Genomic DNA, 23,633 nt, shown 5'->3' on the forward strand with positions numbered 1-23,633 from the left:
TTGATTTTATCATGGCTAATGGAGAGAAAGTTTCATCATAGTCAATACCACGAGTTTGAGTGAAACCTTTCGCCACTAGTCTTGCCTTAAATGTATGTACATTTCTGTCCATATCGATTTTCTTCTTGAAAATCCATTTGCTCCCAACAGCCTTGCTGTTAGGAGGTAGATCAACTAAGTCCCATACTTCGTTGTCATACATAGACTGCATCTCGTCATTCATGGCTTCATGCCATTTCATAGATTCAGGATCTAATGTAGCATCTTTGTAGTTAGTGGGCTCACTTTCATCCACCAAGAAAATTTCATCATAACTTTCGGGGCTATGACGAGGTCTACTAGATCTACGAATGTCTTGTGTTACTTCAGGTTCTTGAGCAACCAATTGTTCAGGTTTTTCAACAGTTTGTTGATAGCTAGTGCCAACCTCAGGTGTGATATTTTCTGGTTCTTGAATTTCTTCAAGTTCTACATTATTCCCACTTGCTTTATTTAATAGAAACTCTTTTTCTAGAAAAGTAGCGTGTCTAGAAACAAACACTTTACTCTCGGTAGGATTGTAGAAATAATATCCCATAGAATCCTTTGGATATCCCACAAAAATGCATTTGATAGATCTGGGATCAAGTTTGTTGGAAGTTTCTTGTCGAACAAGAGCTTCACAACCCCAAACTTTCAAATAAGATAAATTTGGAACTTTTCCATGCCATAACTCATATGGTGTCTTATTTACCTTTTTGGTTGGTACCATATTTAATATGCGAGCAGCAGATAATAAAGCATAGGTCCAGAAGGATGGAGGAAGTGAAGTATGATTCATCATAGATCGAACCATATCAAGTATGGTTCGATTCCTCCTCTCAGAAACACCATTATGTTGTGGTGTTCCGGGTGGAGTGCGTTGTGAAATAATTCCACAATTCTTTAGATGACGTCAAACTCTTGACACAAGTACTCACCTCCTCAATCCGATCGAAGAACCTTTATCGTTTTGCCTAGCTGATTTTGAACCTCATTTTGAAATACTTTGAACGTTTCAAATGCCTCATGTTTATGTTTCAATAAGTAAACATAACCAAATCTACTAAAATCATCAGTAAATGTAATGAAGTATCTTCCACCATTTCTTGACATAGTTCTAAAAGAACCGCATACATCGGAATGTATAAGTCCCAAAAGATCCTTTGCTCTTTCTCCGGAACCGGAGAAAGGTGCCTTTGTCATCTTCCCGCTTAAACAAGATTCACATACATCAAATGACTCAGAGTTAGTTGATTTTAAAATTCCATCAGATTAGAGTTTGGTTATACGTTTCTTGTTTATGTGCCCAAGACGACAATGCCATAGATAAGTTTGATTCAAGTCATGCTTGGATCTTTTGGTGTTTATGTTATACATAGAATTATTATTGGATGAATCTTGTATATCAACTACATATATTCCATTGTGAGGGCGTGCCTCAAAATAAAAAACATCTTTATTGAAAATCGAAATATTACCATTTTGAAAAGCATACGAGTAACCAGATTCATACAATCGTGCAGCTGAAATAATGTTCCTAGTTAAACTAGGTACATAATAATAATTATTTAATATTAAATACAAGCCATTTGGTAATAATAGTTCATAAATTCCTATTGCTACGACCGCAACATGTGCTCTGTTGCCAACATGCAATACCAAATCGCCCGGTTTCAGCTTCTTAATCTTTCTTAGTCCCTGCACATTATTATAAATGTGAGTTCCACAACCAGTATCAAATACCCATGAATTACTAGAGAAAGCAAATAGTTCTATCATATAGATACCTGAGGTGCTAGCATTGCTAGCCTTTGTCTTTTTCAGCTCTGCAAGGTAAGTCGGGCAGTTTCGCTTCCAATGACCAATTACTCCACAACGGAAACAAGTGGCATCTTTGGCAGGTTTTTATTTCTTCTTGACAGAATCCTTTGGGATAAACTTTTTGCCTTTGTAGTTGCCTTGACTCTTAAGTTTGCCTTTACCTTTGCCTTTGGCTTATGGCTTCTTGATTTTTCCTTCCCGAATCATGAGGACTTCAGAGGTCTTAAGCATTAAATGCAACTCTGAGATAGATTTCTCCCAATTGTTCATATTGTAGTTCAAGACGAACTGATCATATGACTTTGGTAGTGAGTTGAGGATCAAGTCTATTGCCAACTCAGGACCAATGGAAGATCCAAGCCTCTCAAGTTGATGTATGTAGCTCTTCATTTTCAGAACATAAGAGCTTACAGATGTCCCCTCTGCCATCTTGCATGCGTGTAACGCTCTGACAGTTTCAAAGTGTTGTTTCCAAGCTTGTTGTTGGAACATTTCCTTTAGCTGCTTAAGCATCTCAAAGGCATCATGATGTTCCATGTCCTTTTGCAAGTCTGGAATCATGGTGGCTAACATGAGGCATGCTACCTCTGTGGAGTCATCCTTGTGCTTAGTTCAAGCATCTCGGATGCTCTTAGTGGCAATAGCAGGGGGTTCCTCAGGAATGGGTCCATCAAGTATATACGACTTCTTTTCGACTTTGAGAACAATTCTCAAATTACGATACCAGTCTAAGAAGTTCGTATCATTGAGTTTTTCCTTCTCTAAGACATATCTTAGAGAAAGGTGGTGAACGGGTGTAGTTGCATTGGGTGACATCTACAAATTTAACAAAGTTCTTTTAGTATTTTAATATTTGATCCTTTAATAATTAATTACCCTAACTTTCTTATGAAAAATTAATTTGTTAAAGACTAGAATCCAAGTTACATTTAACCTTGAGTGGTTGGCTGATGCTCTCTCCACTAAGTTTAAATCAACAAGGTAGGTAGCGATTACCAATTGCAAGTCTAATACAATTTCTATATCTTAATGGGATCCTTAACAACAATCGTCAACTGGTATGTTTAATCCCATTTATCCTTGGGCCTCTTGTGTTTGCCTGATGCTCTCTCCACAAGAAGCACCAATTAAGTTGTCCTATTTAAAAACTATGATGTTCGGCCCAACACTGTCATGGGAATCGCGAAACACCATCTCGGTAATCACAAGACGACCGTGGTGGTTGGCTGATGCTCTCTCCACAACGACATACAAATGACAAGCGAGTGTTTAAAAAGGATGGCATAAACTTACATTTGAAAAGGGATTTTGTGTTTTGTATTATTTCAATTTGCCAAAACATTTCGTATAATAATTGTTGCATGCATTCAACAATATATTATACGTATACTTTAGATAAAATCATATTTTATATGTTGGTCTTGAGTTTATAGATCTCTATTTTAGTCACTCACGGCGTGCCCAATTTTAAACTAATATCATATATTAATATGTATATATTGAGCGTGCTAACTTAAGACCAATTTTAGTTTTTAATAAAACTCATTTTATTTAAAACTTTATACAAGAGTTTGGTTTAAATTTATTAAATTTATAATTTATTAAAATTCATAATTTTAATTTCAATTTTGAGCTTTATGTAAAAACTCCCTTTTTATTAAAACTCATTTTATACTTTTATGAAAAACCATTTTCAAAATTATATATAAATTTACCAAACTCTTATTTGTAATTGATTTGTTAAAAAAAATTATTTTCTAGCATGCAAATATCCTATATTCAAACATGCAACATACAAACATAAACACAACAATTAATAGGTGCATAGCCAAGCCTTTTCCTAATCGGTTTTCGTGAGCCAAACGAAGGGACCGGGTCAATCTAAGGATATAACAAATATTCATGCTCCATTGTGATGTCTTGAAGCTCCCACTTGCCTAGTCAACATTTGGTGTTGCAAATGGCTCCAAAATTACTTAGAACTCCATCTTGGATTTTCTTCATGTCTTCTTACATTTTTATAGATAAAATATACAATTCTAAACTAATACTTTTACAACTCAAAAATAAACAAAACATGAAAAATAAAATTATTACAAACCATTATAAATGAAAGAATAATTTACAACCCAATCGAATTTCATCACAACCAAACATCACAAAATGGTCTAAAGGCTTTCTATGCACCATGCAACTTAATATATCAACTAGTATATATATAACAACTTCTACAACCATATATGCATGTAAAAGAAATGGTTGTAGCAAATAAAATAACTAAGTTTCATTTTAGAAATCTACAACTTTTCCTTTTTAGAAGAGAAGTTGTTTATTTCTAATAATAAGAACAAGTTCTTATTGTATATAACACAAGTTTCTTAACACATGCAAAAGCGGCTCTGATACCACTGAAGGGGTTTGTATGAAATTTCATAAAACTATTTAGCAGCGGAAGCATGTACAACAATTTTTAAACCTTTCAAAAACTCCCCACCAATGATCCAATTGCATGTTGTTAAGAAAACTAAATAACAAAGAGGGGGTTTAAAGACTACAACCTTTGAAGACTTTGAACTTGAGAAGAAATAAATGCTTAGAATGTAGGAGCAAAAGTAGCCTCCCTCTATCGGTAATCCACACTTGAACAAATTAAAACAACACCAAATGGATGCTAGTCCTCCAACCCTTTCTTAAGAACAAGTTGTATAAAACTCTTTTCACCAACTTATATGTATTATTTCTTGTTTTGTTGCTAGTAGAATTTTCTCATTTAAAACCACCACTAAGTTGTGATTATATATGAGAATATCAAATGACTCGTTCTTATCTTCTGCTTAAATAAACAACATTAGAAGTTGGTATCTTATTCCAATTAAATACTTTCATAAAGCCAAAAGTGAACATCATTTGCATCTTACATCAAGGATGTAAAGAAACCACTAAGTATTTCTTTTATGTTTATTATTTCACTCCATCATATTCCCATATGATTACATTGATCACATGGACAAGAAGAAAGTTAGTGGATTCTTTTCTTTTTATATATAACCAAACAAGCATCATTACTAGCAAAATGTATATGTATACATTTTCATATAAACAAAATAATTTACAGGTAACAAAGTTTAATTGCAACATAATAATATCATATATATTAAGGTTGATCATATTAGATCATATCTAAATATGTTATTGGTATTTATTTATTCTATGTGTGTGACCCTTTAGATTCATATGTTATTAGTAGTGTAAACATAAGTTGTGTCTTGGGCATTAATAACCAACACCCCTGTCCAAAGGATGTTCAACATCCACTTCAGGGCCAAGACCCCCATCAAAAATCAAAGTCATCGACCATTTCAAGATGTTGAAGGTAATAAGGATGACCCGACATGATAATACGTTTAGTGATAGACAAAAGATCACGAGTAAATTCATCAAACAAAAAGCTATTGAAAGATGCGCTTAATTTGTTAACCCAAACATTAGAAATGGAAAACACTTCGTCATCGATATCCACTTCACCCGATTCATCTACATGCCTATCATTCACTGTTTTGATGAAGGCATACAAACAAACAACTTTGCCGAGAGAGAGCTAGACGCTTTAGCAAACTTTAACACCTACCTAAAAGATGCTAGAAATATTTGTAGTACTATCGGTCGAAGCATCGTTCACCAGAACCCTCTTAATCTCCACCTACAATATAAACAAAAGTACACCTTGGCCAAACTCTTGAATGGAATAATAATAAAAAAAATCTATAATGCATTATTGTGGATTATTGTGGATTATTGTGGTTTGTTTATCATTTTCAATGATAAAAATATCACCAAACTTTTTCAAACCATCAATAATTTGTGTGTCAAACGAAATATAATTTACGGAATCCACAATATCAAGTTTTCAGATAAAAAACACATTAAAAACCATAATCTTGATGTTACGAATCAATGAACACAGTTGCTAGATGATTGGGAAAAAACACACAAGTACTTTTTTTTTGAACGACAATTTTCATTCAAAAAACCACCTAGCAACAAGCTAGGAAGGCGAGGAGGATACAAAACAAACTAAGGCTGAAAAGCCCCGAAACAAAACACTACGAAAACAAAACCTTGGACATCAAACCACGGCTTAAAGCCTAACCAACACCCATATACAAAGGCCTAGACAGCCATGACCTCCGTGAAACGTTACAAGAGCTCCTACTTCGTAACCAGCGAAACGTCACAATTTGAATCGAATCGAAAAGTATGTTCTTCTTTAATGAATCTGAAGCAAACACAGTAGAATTACGAAACTTCCATAAAAGCCAGAAAAAAGCTACGATGATGATATATAACTTGTTTTTCGAGTCCTTGTTATATTGTCATGTATCGAACCAGGCGCACCACTCAATCTAATTATTGAAAACGGGCAAAGTAATGGCAACCCATCGCTGAATAGCAATCTTTAACTCTTGCTTAACTATGCAATCAAACAGAACATGATTAATTGATTGATCTGAATGGTATCCACACAAAACGCAGCTCGTATCTTCTATAACCACGCCCCTTACCGCAAGATTAGAACGTGTAGGCAACCTATTTAACATCACTCTCCAAGCACAAATGTTAACCTTGCCCGGAATAAGGTTACACCATCTAGTCTGGATATTAGCGTCGTGCAAGTAAACATTATCAATAGTGGTTCTAGTCTGATTGACTTGAAAACACCCATCAACGCTTATACTCCATTCCCATGAATCATCATTTTCATTGCATGAAATATCAACTATATCTGCATTCAACGTCGATAATAAGTTTAAATTACATGCACCAAGTTGACGACTCCATTCCCATGTCCAATTTCCATTCACGAGCCTATCGGCAATCACACAATCTTTATCAGATTCCAAGTGATACAACCTAGAACGCAACATCACCTTTCCAATTATCCAACCAAAATCGAGTGTTACGACCATTACCAATCTTAACATGAAGAATATTATCCGGAATAACATAGTCACTTTTAAGCTTAAAAAAAAGCTTAATAATGGAGCACCACACACTTGAACCATGAAGAACCGAGCCATCTAAACTCGCTTTCTCCCCATACAAAGCGCGAATAATCTCAGCCCACTTTGACTACGAATTGTTGACGAAACGCCACACCCATTTAAGAATTAACGCATGGTAAAAAGCACGTAGACTACCGATGCCCAAACTACCATAATTATATGGGGCGATGACTTGATCCCATCGTACCCAATGAATTTTTTTTGACATTCACCGTGTTTCCCAAAAAAAAATGGATCTTAAGCTTTCCAACTCGTTCAGAACCGTCTCGAGACATTTGTAAATCGAAAAAAATAAATTCCCAAACTACCAAGGACGGGCTTAATAGGGGTTATGTGGCCTCCAATCGAAATTAAATTAGCTTTCCACCCTGCCAATCTTTTGACAAATCTATCGTGAAGAGGCTTCCAACTCGAAATACGGTTCATGTTTACACCTACTGGATACCCAAATAAGTAAACGGTAATGCACTAATTGAGCACCTAATACGGTTAGATAAGGACTCAAAGTCCTCCTGCGAAGTGTCCACCCCATATATATATGAGATTTAGCAATATTAATCCGCAAACTAGAATAATTATAGAAACACACAAGTACTTTCTGCTAGGGTTTATAAAAGGCGAGTAATCCTTAAATGATACCTGGAACCTTACATTTATAGGAACCTATCTCCATATGTACGAATGTATTTTTTTTTTAAAATGGTGTTAGTCCCTATTGAGCCTATACCGATCGGTTTCTTGATGATTATGTGGGTTAGAGGTATTAGTAGTATGAACACTTGAGAGAATACGATAAAATGAAAGTACAAATATGATAACTAGTTACAAAAGATGTGGGGAGGCTGTTTATATATGACAACCTCCCAAGTTACAAGTCTTACATTGTTACCATGGTAAATAATAGTAAATACATTACATAACAAAGTTAAAACTGTGCGCCACTAAACTATTACATAAACATATGTCAACAATCTCCCCCTTGGCGTGCGGTTTTTCAAAAATTTCAACATCCATTCATCAGCTTTGATTTGCACCCTCTGAGGCCTTTTTCTTGGCTTCCTCTTCAGCTTTCATTGCCTTGATCACGTCATGTGACAACCCGGAAATTTCCGACCAAATTTAAACTTGATCTTTATATGATTCGACACGATAAGCAAAGTAAAGTTGAGTCTTAAAATTTTGGAACTGTTACATGAATTGAACCTCGACCAATTCCGACGATTCACGAACAACTAATTTGTAAAAAGATATATATAATTTTATTTGAAATAATATATGATTTAATTTTTGGAAATAAATATATAGAATAATATTAGTATATTTAATTTAATATATAATATATAGATATGCATATAATTAAATATATAAAAATATATGTATATTATAAAATGAAATATTATATATTGTAATTATTATAATCAATGTTGAAAAATAATAATAATATATAATAAATATTATTTAAAGAATATATATATATATATATATATATATATATATATATATATATATATATATATATATATATATATATATATATATATATATATATATATATATATATATATATATTATATAGAATATATATTTTGTGATTTCGAAGTTATTTAATAAATGATGGTAACGCTCAATTGTTATTTGATAGATAGTAAACGAGTTAAAAAGGAATTTATGTGATTTTAAAATAAACGGTGATCCGAAAATGGGTTTTATAAATTATAGGCTTAGTAAAAAATGTATTTAGGAGCTACTTATTAAATCTTAAAACTTTTTATATTTTACTTGTGGTTGGGAGTGAATAAATAATGTAATTTTTATTTCATAATTAATGAGCAAATTTTATACCATAATGACCAAAATAAATAAATATAATTAAAATAAAAGTTTGGAATTTTTCTGCAAGACTTTTTATTCACCATTGAGTAATAACGGGGTACGAAATATATCCCATTAGAACTGTCGGCGGAGTTAATATATTTATGTACACGTTTTTAATTATATTATATTATAATTATTATTATATTATTATTATTATTTACTGTATTTGTATGTTTATATATGGATAGAATATCTAAATAGCTTTCTGATTTACATATACATATATCACCATGATCAACCAAATCCATCCTCATGTTTTACACCTTCTCCATTCCTCTATCTCATAAACCATCGACAACCATCTCCGTTTCTTCATCTTCTCTTAATCGAGGCACAAACCACAACTTGCAACCACGAGCCCGTCACTCTAATCAACACCACTTCCACCATTATAGATGGCTACTAGGCTCACTATTTCTATTTCCATTCGAGCCAAAACAACACCCACTTAATATCTTTATTTCTATTTCATGTGTACGTTTGACAGCTAACCACCTCCTTGATCACCACTTTCCATCACTTCGGCTCAACCGGACACCAACTTCAACACCCTCTTCATCCACCACTGACACCACCATTCTCGTCATCCCTCATTCCTCGTTACATATATATATATATATATATATATATATATATATATATATATATATATATATATATATATATATATATATATATATATATATATATATATATATATATATATATATATATAACACTCATCACTCACACTTGTAACAATTGAAACCATCATTTTCTTAAATCTCGTTGTTATGTGATACACATCAAGGATATGAGAGTGTCATAGACATCACCACGCACCTACAGAAGGTTGGTTATTGCTTTAATGCTTTAGCTATATTTTTTTTTATGATTTTAAAAAAACACAACAATGTAACCACCTTCAACCCCCACAACTCACTACCATTTGCCTACCTTCTATTTCTGTTTTAGACTGTCATCATCATCAAACTGCTACACTAGTAATTGTTGTTGTTTTGCTCACTGCAGCTGTTAATCTTTCCTTCTCTTTATGCCAAGCAATTTAACGAAATATATTGGATAGAATAAGTTTCGCTGCTTAAATAGATATGGAACAAATTTATCAACTTGGATAGGTGCACTATTATACAGCGTATTATTTAATAGACTTATGGAACAAATTGTGTTTACTGGCCGACCAGGATGAGGCTTTGATAATTTTTTTAATATAAAGTAACTTTGGTGGAGCCATGAGAAGAGAAGAGATAACGAAAATGATGATTTATATGATATATAAAAACGGTTATGAAACTCTAAAGTTGATATTGATCGTAATACTATTATTATAAGGGTGAGAGGTTACAACGAAAATGATGATGTTGAATGATATAAGATCATGATGATGATGGTGGGTCTGTTATGTTAGGATAATTGATAAAGATAATGATGTTAAACGGATACTTGTTACTGTGTTTCTTATTTTTGTTTCCAATGACCGAATCCATTTTTACTTGTTTAGATGGGTTATTTGACGGGTCCAAATTAATTAAGTAAATGGACCATCAAAATGGGCTTCTTTAAAACTTATTGGGCCGAGAACAATCTGATGATGACGATGATTATAGTCCGGAGATTTTGAGCATAATATGGTGACGATGATTTTAATGATGATGAGGGAACCGAGAAGATGAGATGGCCATTATGATAAAACAAAGGTGATAAGCGATAATGGTGATGAAACTATTACGATCGATGTGAAGATGATGATGATTTCAGACGATGTTACACAGTGGTAACAATGATGATGATTCGATATGATATTAATTATGATTATGATATGATGAGGGATACGGTTAGTGTTAGGATATATGATTATGATTATGATATGTGATTATATGAAAAGTGATGATGATAACCGTAAGTTATGGTGATTAAATACGATGGATTGATTATAATGGCGATGATAAAGGATGATGTGAGGATGATGATCTGAATGATACATGAGGTTGATGATGACGATGATGACTCGTTGATGATGATGATAGTGATCCATCGATGATAATTATGATAAGCCGTATGATGATTAGGTGATTATGATTATGAAGAAGATTAGATGAAAATGATGACTAAAAATAGGGTTAATTATAATTAGTGTTATAATAATTTCTGAAATACAAGACAGCTTAGATGGTTAAGGATGTTTTCGGGTTAGCGGGACGTCGCGGGTTTAAACTCGGACTTGGGCATTTTTAAGAGCTACTTCTGTGAGGTAGATAATTATTGATTGATTTATTTATTATTATTATTATTATTATTATCTTATTATTATTATCAGTATCAGTATTATTATTATTATTATTATTATTATTATTATTATTATTATTATTATTATTATTATTATTATTATTATTATTATTATTATTGTCATTAAAATAAGTATTGGTATTATTATTAACATTAGTATCATAATTATTATAATCTTTACAAACTAAAAGATATTTATATAAAAATATATATTTTTACATCTATATTAGGTACTATTTTGTTATAATAAAATGTTATTATAATTATGTTACAAATAATATATAAATATATTTTTAAGTTAAATCGTATATATAAATACTAATTATAATACATTTTAAGCATTTATATATAATAACATATATTATATCCTAATTAAAATACTTTAATAAGAATCTGTTATATATAAATATTAATTATTAATTTATTTACCAAAATAACATATAAAGTATGAATATAAGAAGTATATTAATAATATTAATATAAACTTGTTAATTGTTATTATGTGTTTTAATATATATAACTGGTATAGGTTCGTGAATCCGAGGCCAACTCTGCATTGTTCAGTTGTTAAATATCGTCATATGTATTTTTACTACAAAATACAGTATGGTGAGTTCATTTGATTCCCTTTTACTCTTTATATTTTTGAGACTGAGAATACATGCGCTGTTTTTACAACTGCTTTATCTAATGCTTTGGAAATATATTTTTGAATTGCGAATGCATGAAATACTTTTATAAATGTTTGACGAAATAGACACAAGTACTTAAAAACATTCTACGAATGAGTTATTATGACGTACACCGGATATCACCCCTTTTAGTCTGGTAATTTAAGAATTAGAAAACCAAGCTCCTAATTGACGCGAATCCTAAAGATAGATCTATGGGCACTAACGAGCCCCAGTCAGAGAATTTGAACTGCTTTAGTACTTCGAAATAGGTATTACAACCGCCAGCTTTAAAAGATATGATCTGTTTGTGAGGTGTACACAACCATCATATTTAAAAGAGTGGCCTGATTGTATGCTTTTTGCATGATCGTGCGGAATGCCGGTATGCAGGGGATATTCTATATGCATTTTGTTAAGGTCGATTATCAGGTGTTTGTAGTTCGTATGAATGACTTTTATCTCTATGCCGTGCGAAATGCCTGATATGAGATTATGTTTATGAAAGATATTAAAAATCGCGAGGCAACCTACGGGGGAGAAAAGGATACGAACCTACTCTGCTAAGCATTATGAAATATGGTTTTGTACATGAGATAGGTGTACTGTATTTAAATCTTGTGGTCTATTAAAATGATGAATTTTATTGTTTACGATAAACCTATGAACTCACCAACCTTTTGGTTGACACTTGAAAGCATGTTTATTCTCAGGTATGAAAGAAATCTTCCGCTGTGCATTTGCTCATTTTAGAGATATTACTTGGAGTCATTCATGATATATTTCAAAAGACGTTGCATTCGAGTCGTCGAGTTCATCAAGATTATTTCTAAGTCAATTATAGTTGGATATATTATGAAATGGTATGCATTCCGTCAACTTTCGATGTAAATGAAAGTTTGTCTTTTAAAAACGAATGCAATGTTTGTAAAATGTATCATATAGAGGTCAAGTACCTCGCGATGTAACCAAATGTAATGTATTCGTCCAGATGGATTAGGACGGGTCATTAGAGTTGGTATCAGAGCGGTGGTCGTAGCGAACCAGGTCTTGCATTAGTGTGTCTAACTAGTAGTTGTCAGGATGCATTAATGAGTCTGGACTTCGACCTAGTAGTTGTTAGGTTATATTAATGAGTTTGGACTTGAACCTGGTCTGCATGTCAAAAAGTTTTGCTTATCATTTTCTTGTCGGAAATTATCTGCTTATCATTCTTAGTCTAGACACATCTTACTGCATTAATTGCATGAATAGTATATAGACAAATTCATATCTTAGCGTATCTGCCAATCCATATCTTAGCGTATCTGTTACTGTAGACCTTATCTGACACATTTCCTTAATCTACGGGATCTTCTGTACTATATTTAAGTATTTTATGTAGTTAGAATATCATCCGATATCCGAAAATCATTTCATATCGAAAACCTTTTATCTAACCGTACCTGATGGAATTCACAAACAGTTCAAGTCCCTCGAATTCCGACAGCTATTCCGACATGGAGTTCACCTAAGCTCCAAAAGCAGCGTCACCGGAATGGATCAACAAATCAGCCATTCCCAATTCATCTGATGGGTTCGTAGTCGACTTAATCAATGGAGACGTGAAGAAGGCGATCCTTTCCACCAATCGAATTCACCTCTTGGCGATGAACCTGAAGTACTTACCGACGAACCTGTCTGAAACACCATATTCACCCTCATTGCCAGAATATCTCACAATGATTACATTCTATCCACAATTCTAAACCTTATACATCCACTTGTTCGAACCGACAATCATCCTGGAGTAATCGAAGAAGTCAACAAACTTCGCGCTCGAGTAGTAGCCTAGGAGAATATGGTGTAAAACGTACCAGCTTCAGCAACATCACTGGCACCAACAGTACCACCACCAATAGCATCATCCGCAGCATACCTCTCGACATCACAATCTATACCTCGAACATCAACAGCATACGCACCATAGATACCAAGGAGTACCAACAACAATGAACGATAAAGTATTGATCCATAACTTCATTAATATTCTGCGAAGAATACGTGGTTCCTAATAGTTTTAGAGATTACTTATTCTAGCTCAAACCGAAAAGCAAATGAGATTAATATCTTATTAACTCATTAAATCCATGATTACATCCGAAGAAAATATATATGTAAATATGTTTTCATAAAGACTGTAATTAAAAATTCTTTTGTACAAACTGTTAATGTTGAAAATATTTTAACGGGTAGGTAATACCCGAGAAATATTTAGATTTCACATTAATAAGTTACACTGTACACTTTTCAAATCTGATTCAACAGTCATTTACTATCCTACTTACAACCACCGATATACGTATCCGTGTACCGCAGAATAACCATTTTCATTTAAATTCATATTTGGATTTTGATCTATCAGAATCCAACAAGTGGCATAATGAGGAAAACATTTGACAAAATAAAATTTGTTAGAAACAAATAAATTAACTATGAGAAATTTTGTTAAGAATCCACGCTAACAAAATCCTAGCTAACTGTTCCTAGTTAACTGTTAATTCTCTGTTACAATTTAATTATCGCAATTTATTTATCGCAATTTAAATTCTCGCAATTTTATTTAGTGTCATTTAATTTCTGTTATTTATTTTACTCACTTTAAATCGGGACACGTATACAAGGTTTTGACATATCATATCGACGTCATCTATATATATTATTTGGAATAACCATAGACACTCTATATGCTTTAATGATCGAGTTCGCTATACAGGGTTGAGGTTGATTCTCAAATAATATATATACTTTGATTTGTGATCGAATCTGAGACATGTATATAACGGGTCATGACATGTATTAATTAATTCGAATATAATATATTAAACTATATATGAATTGTTGAATTACTAATTGTGGACTGCTAACTGTGAACTAATAACATTGGACAATTAAAATGAATTAAAATATTGATTATAACATATGAAACTAAACATTTCTTCGAGTTTTCCACTTGATTTCATCTTAAACCTCATTTGTATCTTGACGATTACAATCTACGTTCAAACCTTTCATGATTCTTGAAAACATCTCAATCGAGAGGATGAACCAATCTCACTTCATCTACAAAAGAAAAGATTTATGCATATAGTTATGCACCTGAAAACTCTCGGAAACTAAGTAAAAGTTTAACACGAATCCGTATCAGATCCTGTAAGCATTATTATTACCCAAAATAACTTGGTAATTCCTTTCAAAGTAGCAAATTTTGTCACAGCTCCAGCAAGTCAACTTCGACTTTTCGTTCGAAACAACCTTATTAACACCTTGATATATATGTGTGCTATTTTATTGTTACAGGGAAACTTTTTATATTCCACTATATTACCATCAGCGTTTAATCATCTAAAAACTTAATTCTCCTGAAACCACCTCGGATTGATAATCGATGATTCAAATATCGTAGCATTAAATGCAGAGGAAACAGAAAATTTGTAGATGGTCTAAACGGCCAAAAGTTGATGATAAAGAAGGGAGTGTTAGGAACACTCGATAGAAAATTTGGTACTGAAAAATAGATTGAGCAAACCATGAAGGAGACCAAGGCCAAATACAAGGACCATACCATATATTCAAAGAATCCAAGTAATTCTGGATCTGATGAAACCTTCAACGAATATCTTGCTCCATACTCATGTTAAAATCTTGAGGAAAATCTTTCTTCATCAACCATTGAACTTAGAAATTCCAAAATATCATCATAAATATCTTCGATATTTCTGAAGATATTTTCATAAATATTCTTGTCCGATATTAATAATCTCTCTGCGCTATCTGTGTTATATCATAAAAGAAAACTGTTTTAGTTTCTAAATCTCTGAAAACATAGAGTTTAAAGTATGAATGATTTTGAAGTAGTATTGGAAATTGATGCATGAGTTAGTATAATATAATAACACTTGATCAACGTGATTATATTACGGTAAGTAATGCTGAGTTTCTAATGAAACATGATGATTCACAGACCATAACGTCATCATGTGCCATGTTACACGACTCTTACATTCTATCTAATCTATAAACATATCAAGAACATATTTTCTTGATAGTCCTATCTTTTCCCTTGAATTCTGGTAATTTGACAAGTCAAATTGTGCTATTACCGTTTCTTTCTTAGAACATTAGTCATGTTCATTCAAAACTTCATACCTACGAATTCTGGACCAGTATTCGCTTGACTTCAAGACGGGAAGAGAAAACAAAAGTATGAAACTCCAAAATATAAAGGAAACGAGGGGAATGGATTTATAGTGAAATATCCGACAGAACAATCATAACAGATTATCGCATTTAACCAAAGAAGTTCCTATTCCTTAATTACCGGAGAATCAAATCTTATTACGAAGATTTTCTTTAAATTCCTTGAACTCCGGAATTAACCTATCTACGTCAAAAGATATGACGAAACTTTATTTACTCATTGTCACTCTTTTGCGATAGCTTCACTCGTACTCTTCACATAAATCAAATTGTTTTATCCATATTAATTAATAATGATAAAACTCTATTTATCAACTCATATTCGTCATGAAAACATTTTTTATTGTTAGCCATGACGACCTCACTCAAATTTCGGGACGAAATTTCTTTAACGGGTAGGTACTGTGACGACCCGGAAATTTCTAACCAAATTTAAACTTGATCTTTATATGATTCGACACGATAAGAAAAGTCAGTAAAGTTGAGTCTTAAAATTTTGGAACTGTTACATGAATTGAACCTCGACCAATTCCGACGATTCACGAACAACTAATTTGTAAAAAGATATATATAATTTTATTTGAAATAATATATGATTTAATTGTTGGAAATAAATATATAGAATAATATTAGTATATTTAATTTAATATATAATATATAGATATGCATATAATTAAATATATATAAATATATGTATATTATAAAATGAATATATATATATATATATATATATATATATATATATATATAAAAATTATTATTATTATTTTTATTATTATTATTATTATTATTATTATTATTATTATTATTGTCATTAAAATAAGTATTAGTATTATTATTAACATTAGTATCATAATTATTATAATCTTTACAAACTAAAAGAAATTTATATAAAAATATATATTTTTACATCTTTATTAGGTACTATTTTGTTATAATAAAATTTTATTATAATTATGTTACAAATAATATATAAATATATTTTTAAGTTAAATCGTATATATAAATACTAATTCTAATACATTTTAAGCATTTATATATAATAACATATATTATATCCTAATTAAAATACTTTAATAAGAATCTGTTATATATAAATATTAATTATTAATTTATTTACCAAAATAACATATAAATTATGAATATAAGAAGTATATTAATAATATTAATATAAACTTGTTAATTGTTATTATGTGTTTTAATATATATAACTGGTATAGGTTCGTGAATCCGAGGCCAACCCTGCATTGTTCAGTTGTTAAATATCGTCATATGTATTTTTACTACAAAGTACAGTATGGTGAGTTCATTTGATTCCCTTTTACTCTTTATATTTTTGGAACTAAGAATACATGCGCTGTTTTTACAACTGCTTTATCTAATGCTTTGGAAATATATTTTTGAACTGCGAATGCATGAAATACTTTTATAAATGTTTACAGAAATAGACACAAATACTTAAAAAAACATTCTACGAATGAGTTATTATGACGTACACTGGATATCACCCCTTTTAGTCTGGTAATCTAAGAATTAGGAAACCGAGCTCCTAATTGACGCGAATCCTAAAGATAGATCTATGGGCACTAACGAGCCCTAGTCAGAGAATTTGAACTGCTTTAGTACTTTAAAATAGGTATTACAACTGCCAGCTTTAAAAGATATGATCTGTTTGTGAGGTGTACACATACATCATATTTAAAAGAGTGGCCTGATTGTATGCTTTTTGCATGACCGTGCGGAATACCGGTATGCGGGGGATATTCTATATGCATTTTGTTAAGGTCGATTAGCAGGTGTTTGTAGTTCGTATGAATGACTTTTATCTCTATGCTGCACGAAATGCCTGATATGAGATTATGTTTAGGAAAGATATTAAAAATCGCGAGGCAACCTACGGGGGAAAAAAGGATACGAACCTACTCTGCTAAGCATTATGAAATATGGTTTTGTACACGAGATAGGTGTACTGTATTTAAATCTTGTGGTCTATTAAAATGATGAATTTTATTGTTTACGATAAACCTATGAACTCACCAACCTTTTGGTTGACACTTGAAAGCATGTTTATTCTCAGGTATGAAAGAAATCTTCCGTTGTGCATTTTCTCATTTTAGAGATATTACTTGGAGTCATTCATGATATATTTCAAAAGACGTTGCATTCGAGTCGTCGAGTTCATCAAGATTATTTCTATGTCAATTATAGTTGGATATATTATGAAATGGTATGCATGCCGTCAAATTTCGATGTAAATGAAAGTTTGTCTTTTAAAAACGAATGCAATGTTTGTAAAATGTATCATATAGAGGTCAAGTACCTCGCGATGTAACCAAATGTAATGTATTCGTCCAGATGGATTAGGACGGGTGATAATGCTAAAAATGAACATATATTTCATAGCATTATCCCTCAAGAAAGACAAGCTTTTAGTTGCAATTGTTCTATTTACAAGTGATATTCGTTTAAATTATAAAAGGTGAAGACAAATGATAGATTCGACGAATTAAAGACGCAAACGACCAAAAAGCTAAAAAGTACAAAGTACAATCAAAGTGGTTCAAATTATTGATGAGAAACGTCTCAAAATTATAAGAGTACAAGACGCAAAATGCAAAGTACAAGATATTAAATTGTACGCAAGGACGTTCGAAAATCTGGAACCGGGACCAGAGTCAACTCTTAACGCTCGACGCAACGGACTAAAAATTACAAGTCAACTATGCACACAAATATAATATAATATTTAAATAATTCTATAAATTATTTATATATTATATATTATATTAAATACCGTCGGCAAGAAAGAAAACAAAGACATGTGAACTCCCACAGCTGACCATGCGATCGCATGGCCTGGAAGAGTAAAAACCATGCGATCGCATGGCCCCAAGTATCAGGCCACATCTATAAATTTCGCGTGTTTTGGCCAGTTTTAGATATCTTTTTCTCTATCTCTCACTCAACGTATATATATATATATATATATATATATATATATATATATATATATATATATATATATATATATATATATATATATATATATATATATATATATATTATAATTTTAATTTTAATTTTAAATTCTAATAATAAGGGTATGTTAGCGAATGTTGTAAGGGTGTAAGACGAAATTCTGTCTGTGTAACGCTATGCTATTTTTAATCATTGTAAGTTATGTTCAACCTTTTTAAATTAATGTCTCGTAGCTAAGTTATTATTATGCTTATTTAGACCAAAGTAATCGTGATGTTGGGCTAAATATTAAAATTGGGTAATTGGGCTTTGTACCATAATTGGGGTTTGGACAAAAGAACGACACTTGTGGAAATTAGACTGTGGGCTATTAATGAGCTTTATATTAACTAAATGATACCTCGTTAATTTAATATATAGACTTATAATTTGACGTATTTATATATAACCACATACGCTTGACTGGGTACGGTGGGCGAGATACCTATAAATACCAATAATTGTTCATTTTACCGGACACAGGATTAGATTAATAGTTAATGGACTAGTTAAAACAGGGGTGGATTATATTCAAGGGTAATTGGTGTAATTGTTAACAAAGTAGTAAAACCTTGGACTACACGCAGTCGATAACTTGGTGTATTCATTAAACAAAGTATTAAGACCTTGTTACAATTCGAATCCCCAATTAGTTGGAATATTTGACTTCGGGAATAAGAATAATTTGACGAAGACTTCCGCACTTTATGATTATGACTGATGAACTATTATGGACAAATCCGTATGGACATATCGAATAATCCAAGATAAAGAACAATTAACCCATGGTAATAAACTAAAATCAACACGTCAAACATCATGATTACGGAAGTTTAAATAAGCATAATTCCTTTATTTCATATTTAATTTCCTTTATTTCATATTTAATTTCCTTTATTTTATATTTAATTGCACTTTTAATTATCGCACTTTTATTTATTGTCATTTTATTTAATTGCACTTTTAATTTATCGTACTTTTTAATTATCGCAATTTTATTTTCATTATTTACTTTATGCTTTAATTTAAGTTATATTTATTTTTTTAATATTTTACATTAGGTTTTAACTGCGACTAAAGTTTTAAAATCAACAAACCGGTCATTAAACGGTAAAAACCCCCTTTTATAATAATAATACTACTTATATATATTTTTGTATTTTTACAATTATAAGTAAAAAAAATATAGCGTTAAACTTGGCGAGTTCCCTGTGGACGAACCGGACTTACTAAAAACTACACTACTGTAGGATTAGGTGCACTGCCTATAAGTGTTGTAGCAAGGTTTAGGTATATCCACTCTATAAATAAATAAATAACTTGTGTAAAATTGTATCGTATTTAATAGTATTTTCTTGTAAAAATATAACTATTTTGTATACACCTCTACGCACATCAAGTATTTTTGGCGCCGCTGCCGGGGACTTGCTTAAACGCCGGAAGCGAGACGCTATATAAAAAAAAAGTATTTTTAGTAAGTTTTAGTTAATTTGTTGTAAAAATATACGTTTTAAATTTTAAAAATACAAAAATTTAAAAAGTAAGAAAAACAAAAAATATATATATTTAAGAGTTGTTAAATATATATATAAAACTATAAAGTTTCTTTATTTTTATTTTAGTTTTTAAAATACAAGTTTTTATTTGTTTATTTAAATACTTCATAAAAAAAAAAGTTTACGGGCCACTACCCTGTACCAGCCCAATATTTGGCCCAGTTTTCTACTCCATGCGATCGCAATAAACGGCGTCACAGTTTTCTACCGCATGAACCCTTCTGACACGCCAGGTTTGACTTTGCCAACTGCATTAATTACGGAGTATTTATTATATTTATTATTATAAACCCTAATTAGGGTTAATTAGTTAATTATTTAATTTAATTTTTAGTTTTATTTTGTATTATTTAATTTTAATCTAGTTTTAATTAATATATAAAATTAATAGTTTTATAAAATAAAAGTACTATTTTTATAAAAATTCTACTTTTTACAACTTCAAGTTTATTTTTATATTTTGTATCTTTTTATTTGTTTTAGCGTAATATTTGTATTTTTCGTTCATACTTAGTTTTAAACTAAGTATTTTGCCATAGTTATTTTTATTTCTAGACTCTTAGGCTTTGCCGTAAAATCCCTTAAGTACTTTTTCTTTAGACTAAGATTTAGGTGCTTTAGAATTTTGTGACGCCGTTTTATAAATTTTAGTACTTTTTAAGTTATTGCCGTTTTAGGATATAGAATTTCTTTTAAGCTTTAATATCTTTAGACGTAACTTTTAATTCTTAGTTTTTAGACTTTTAAGTTACGACGCGCTACGTTCTTTTTATTATTTTTTGACCTTTTATTTTTCGTCGTTTTTCGACGCGCTCTTTTTCTTTCTTATTTCTCGACACTCTAGTTTTTAGGACATAGAATTTTTTATTTCTTCTTTAAAATTTCTTTAAACTTCAACGAAAAATTATTTTAAGTGGTTAAATTGATAGACATCCAAAATTTTCTGGTTCGTAGTAATAGTTGGATTTGTTAGTGGCTGAGTTGTGAGCTTCCGATTTAAAGGGTTCTGGCTCCCTGCTGCATCTATTGGCTATTCGAAACGTGGGCAAAATCAGAAAAGTCTATTAATTTGATAACTTATATAATTTTTATCTTTTATAACTAATAGGATATTCAGTGAATGCACCGAGCAAAACGTTCACCACCTTTTTTACGTTCACCACCTGTAACCAGATCAAGACATCTAGCAAATATTGTTGCCATTGATTTTTCTTTAGAATCGTCATCAAGTCGACCAAGTACTCCAATTCAAATTTCCGATAATCCATTTTTTGAACCCGACCTCACAATTGAGAATTCGGAGGATATTCAGGGATAATTCAGAGATCCTGAACCACTAATCTTTCCTCCAGAACCACCAATCATTCAAACAGAGATTGTCGAGGAACCAACCATTAAATCAGAATCCTCTAGTGAGTCAGATTCAACAAATTCAATCATGGAAAATCTGGAACCTCTAAGTATGGAAGACCGAATGAGAGCTAAACGCACTGGCCAAGGTCACGCAATTACTCAACCTGACATTAATGCACCAAATTATGAAATCAAAGGACAAATCCTACACATGGTAACTAATCAATGCCAATTTAGTGGTGCGCCGAAGGAAGATCCAAATGAACATCTTCGTACCTTTAATAGGATCTGTACTTTATTTAAAATAAGAGAAGTGGAGGATGAACAAATATATCTCATGTTATTTCCCTGGACTTTAAAGGGAGAAGCCAAAGATTGGTTAGAATCGTTACCTGAAGGGGCGATTGATACATGGGATGTTTTAGTTGAAAAATTTCTTAAACAATTCTTTCCGGCATCTAAAGCCGTGAGACTTCAAGGAGAAATTGTTACGTTCATGTAAAAGCCAAATGAAACTCTATATGAAGCATGGACAAGATTTAGATAGTTATTGAGAGGATGTCCGCAACATGGTTTAGACACTTGTCAAATAGGTCTAATATTCTACCAAGGATGCGACATCACTACAAGAAAAGACATCGATATAGCAGCTGGTGGTTCCATTATGAAGAAAATGGCAACTGACGCTTACAAAATTATTGATAACACTGCTTCCCACTCACTTGAGTGGTATCAAGAAAAAGATATCATTAGATCATCTAAAGCGGCTAGAGCCGATTCTAGCCATGACTTCGATTCCATTTCTGCAAAGATAGATGCTGTCGAGAGACGAATGGAAAAGATTACTAAAGATATTCAATCAATACGAATTAGTTGTGAGCAGTTTGGAGGACCACATTTGACAAAAGATTGTCTCAGTATTGAACTAACAATGGAACAAAGAGAGAATGTTTCATACATAAACCAAAGGCCTGGAAATAATTATCAGAATAATTATCAACCGCCAAGACCAATCTACAATCAAAACCAGAATTATAATCAAAATGTTCCATACAACAACCAACAAGGTCCTAACAATCAACAAGTATCCAATAATACATACAATCAGCAAAGACCTATTTTTCAAAATAAACCACCACAAACCGATGATAAAAAGCCAAATTTAGAAGATATGATGTATTAGCTAGTTGAATCTCAAACGCAGTGTTTCACATCTCAGAAACAAACCAATGAACAAAATGCTCAAGCATTTAGAAATCAACAAGCTTCTATTCAAAATTTGGAACAAGAAGTAAGTAACCTAGCAAGGTTGATAGGTGAAAGAAAACCGGAAAGTCTACCTAGTGATACAAATGCTAACCCCAAGAATGAAACAGCGAAAGCCATTACCACAAGAAGTGGTATTACACTTAAACCACCTGAAATGCCTGTAATTTCTGATGATGATATTCCTACTCCACAAGAACCACAATCTAAGCAAGATAAGGAAACAGAACCGGTAGTTGAAAAGGTTAATGAAGATAACACAATTAAGGCTAAACCTTATGTTAAACCATACCAACCACCACTTCCTTACCCAAGTAAGATGAGAAAAGAAAGACTTGAAGCCGAGCAATCCAAATTCTTGGATATGTTTAAACAAATAAATTTTAATCTTTCTTTCATTGATGTAATTTCAGGAATGCCTAGATATGCTAAATTCTTGAAAGATCTAATCAAAAATAGAAAGA

The 23,633-nt window shown here is 31.6% G+C and overlaps 1 protein-coding gene across 1 annotated transcript; it reads right to left on the bottom strand.

Moving 5' to 3' along the window:
- Positions 1 to 2,016: 2,016 nt before the first annotated feature.
- Positions 2,017 to 2,403, bottom strand: LOC139863828 (uncharacterized). The gene has a single exon (XM_071852429.1). It carries the CDS (start codon positions 2,401 to 2,403, stop codon positions 2,017 to 2,019), a length of 387 nt encoding a protein of 128 aa, XP_071708530.1.
- Positions 2,404 to 23,633: the final 21,230 nt, after the last annotated feature.

Source organism: Rutidosis leptorrhynchoides, chromosome 8, assembly GCF_046630445.1.
Source record: "Rutidosis leptorrhynchoides isolate AG116_Rl617_1_P2 chromosome 8, CSIRO_AGI_Rlap_v1, whole genome shotgun sequence".
In the NCBI taxonomy this organism is placed as follows: Eukaryota; Viridiplantae; Streptophyta; class Magnoliopsida; order Asterales; family Asteraceae; genus Rutidosis; species Rutidosis leptorrhynchoides.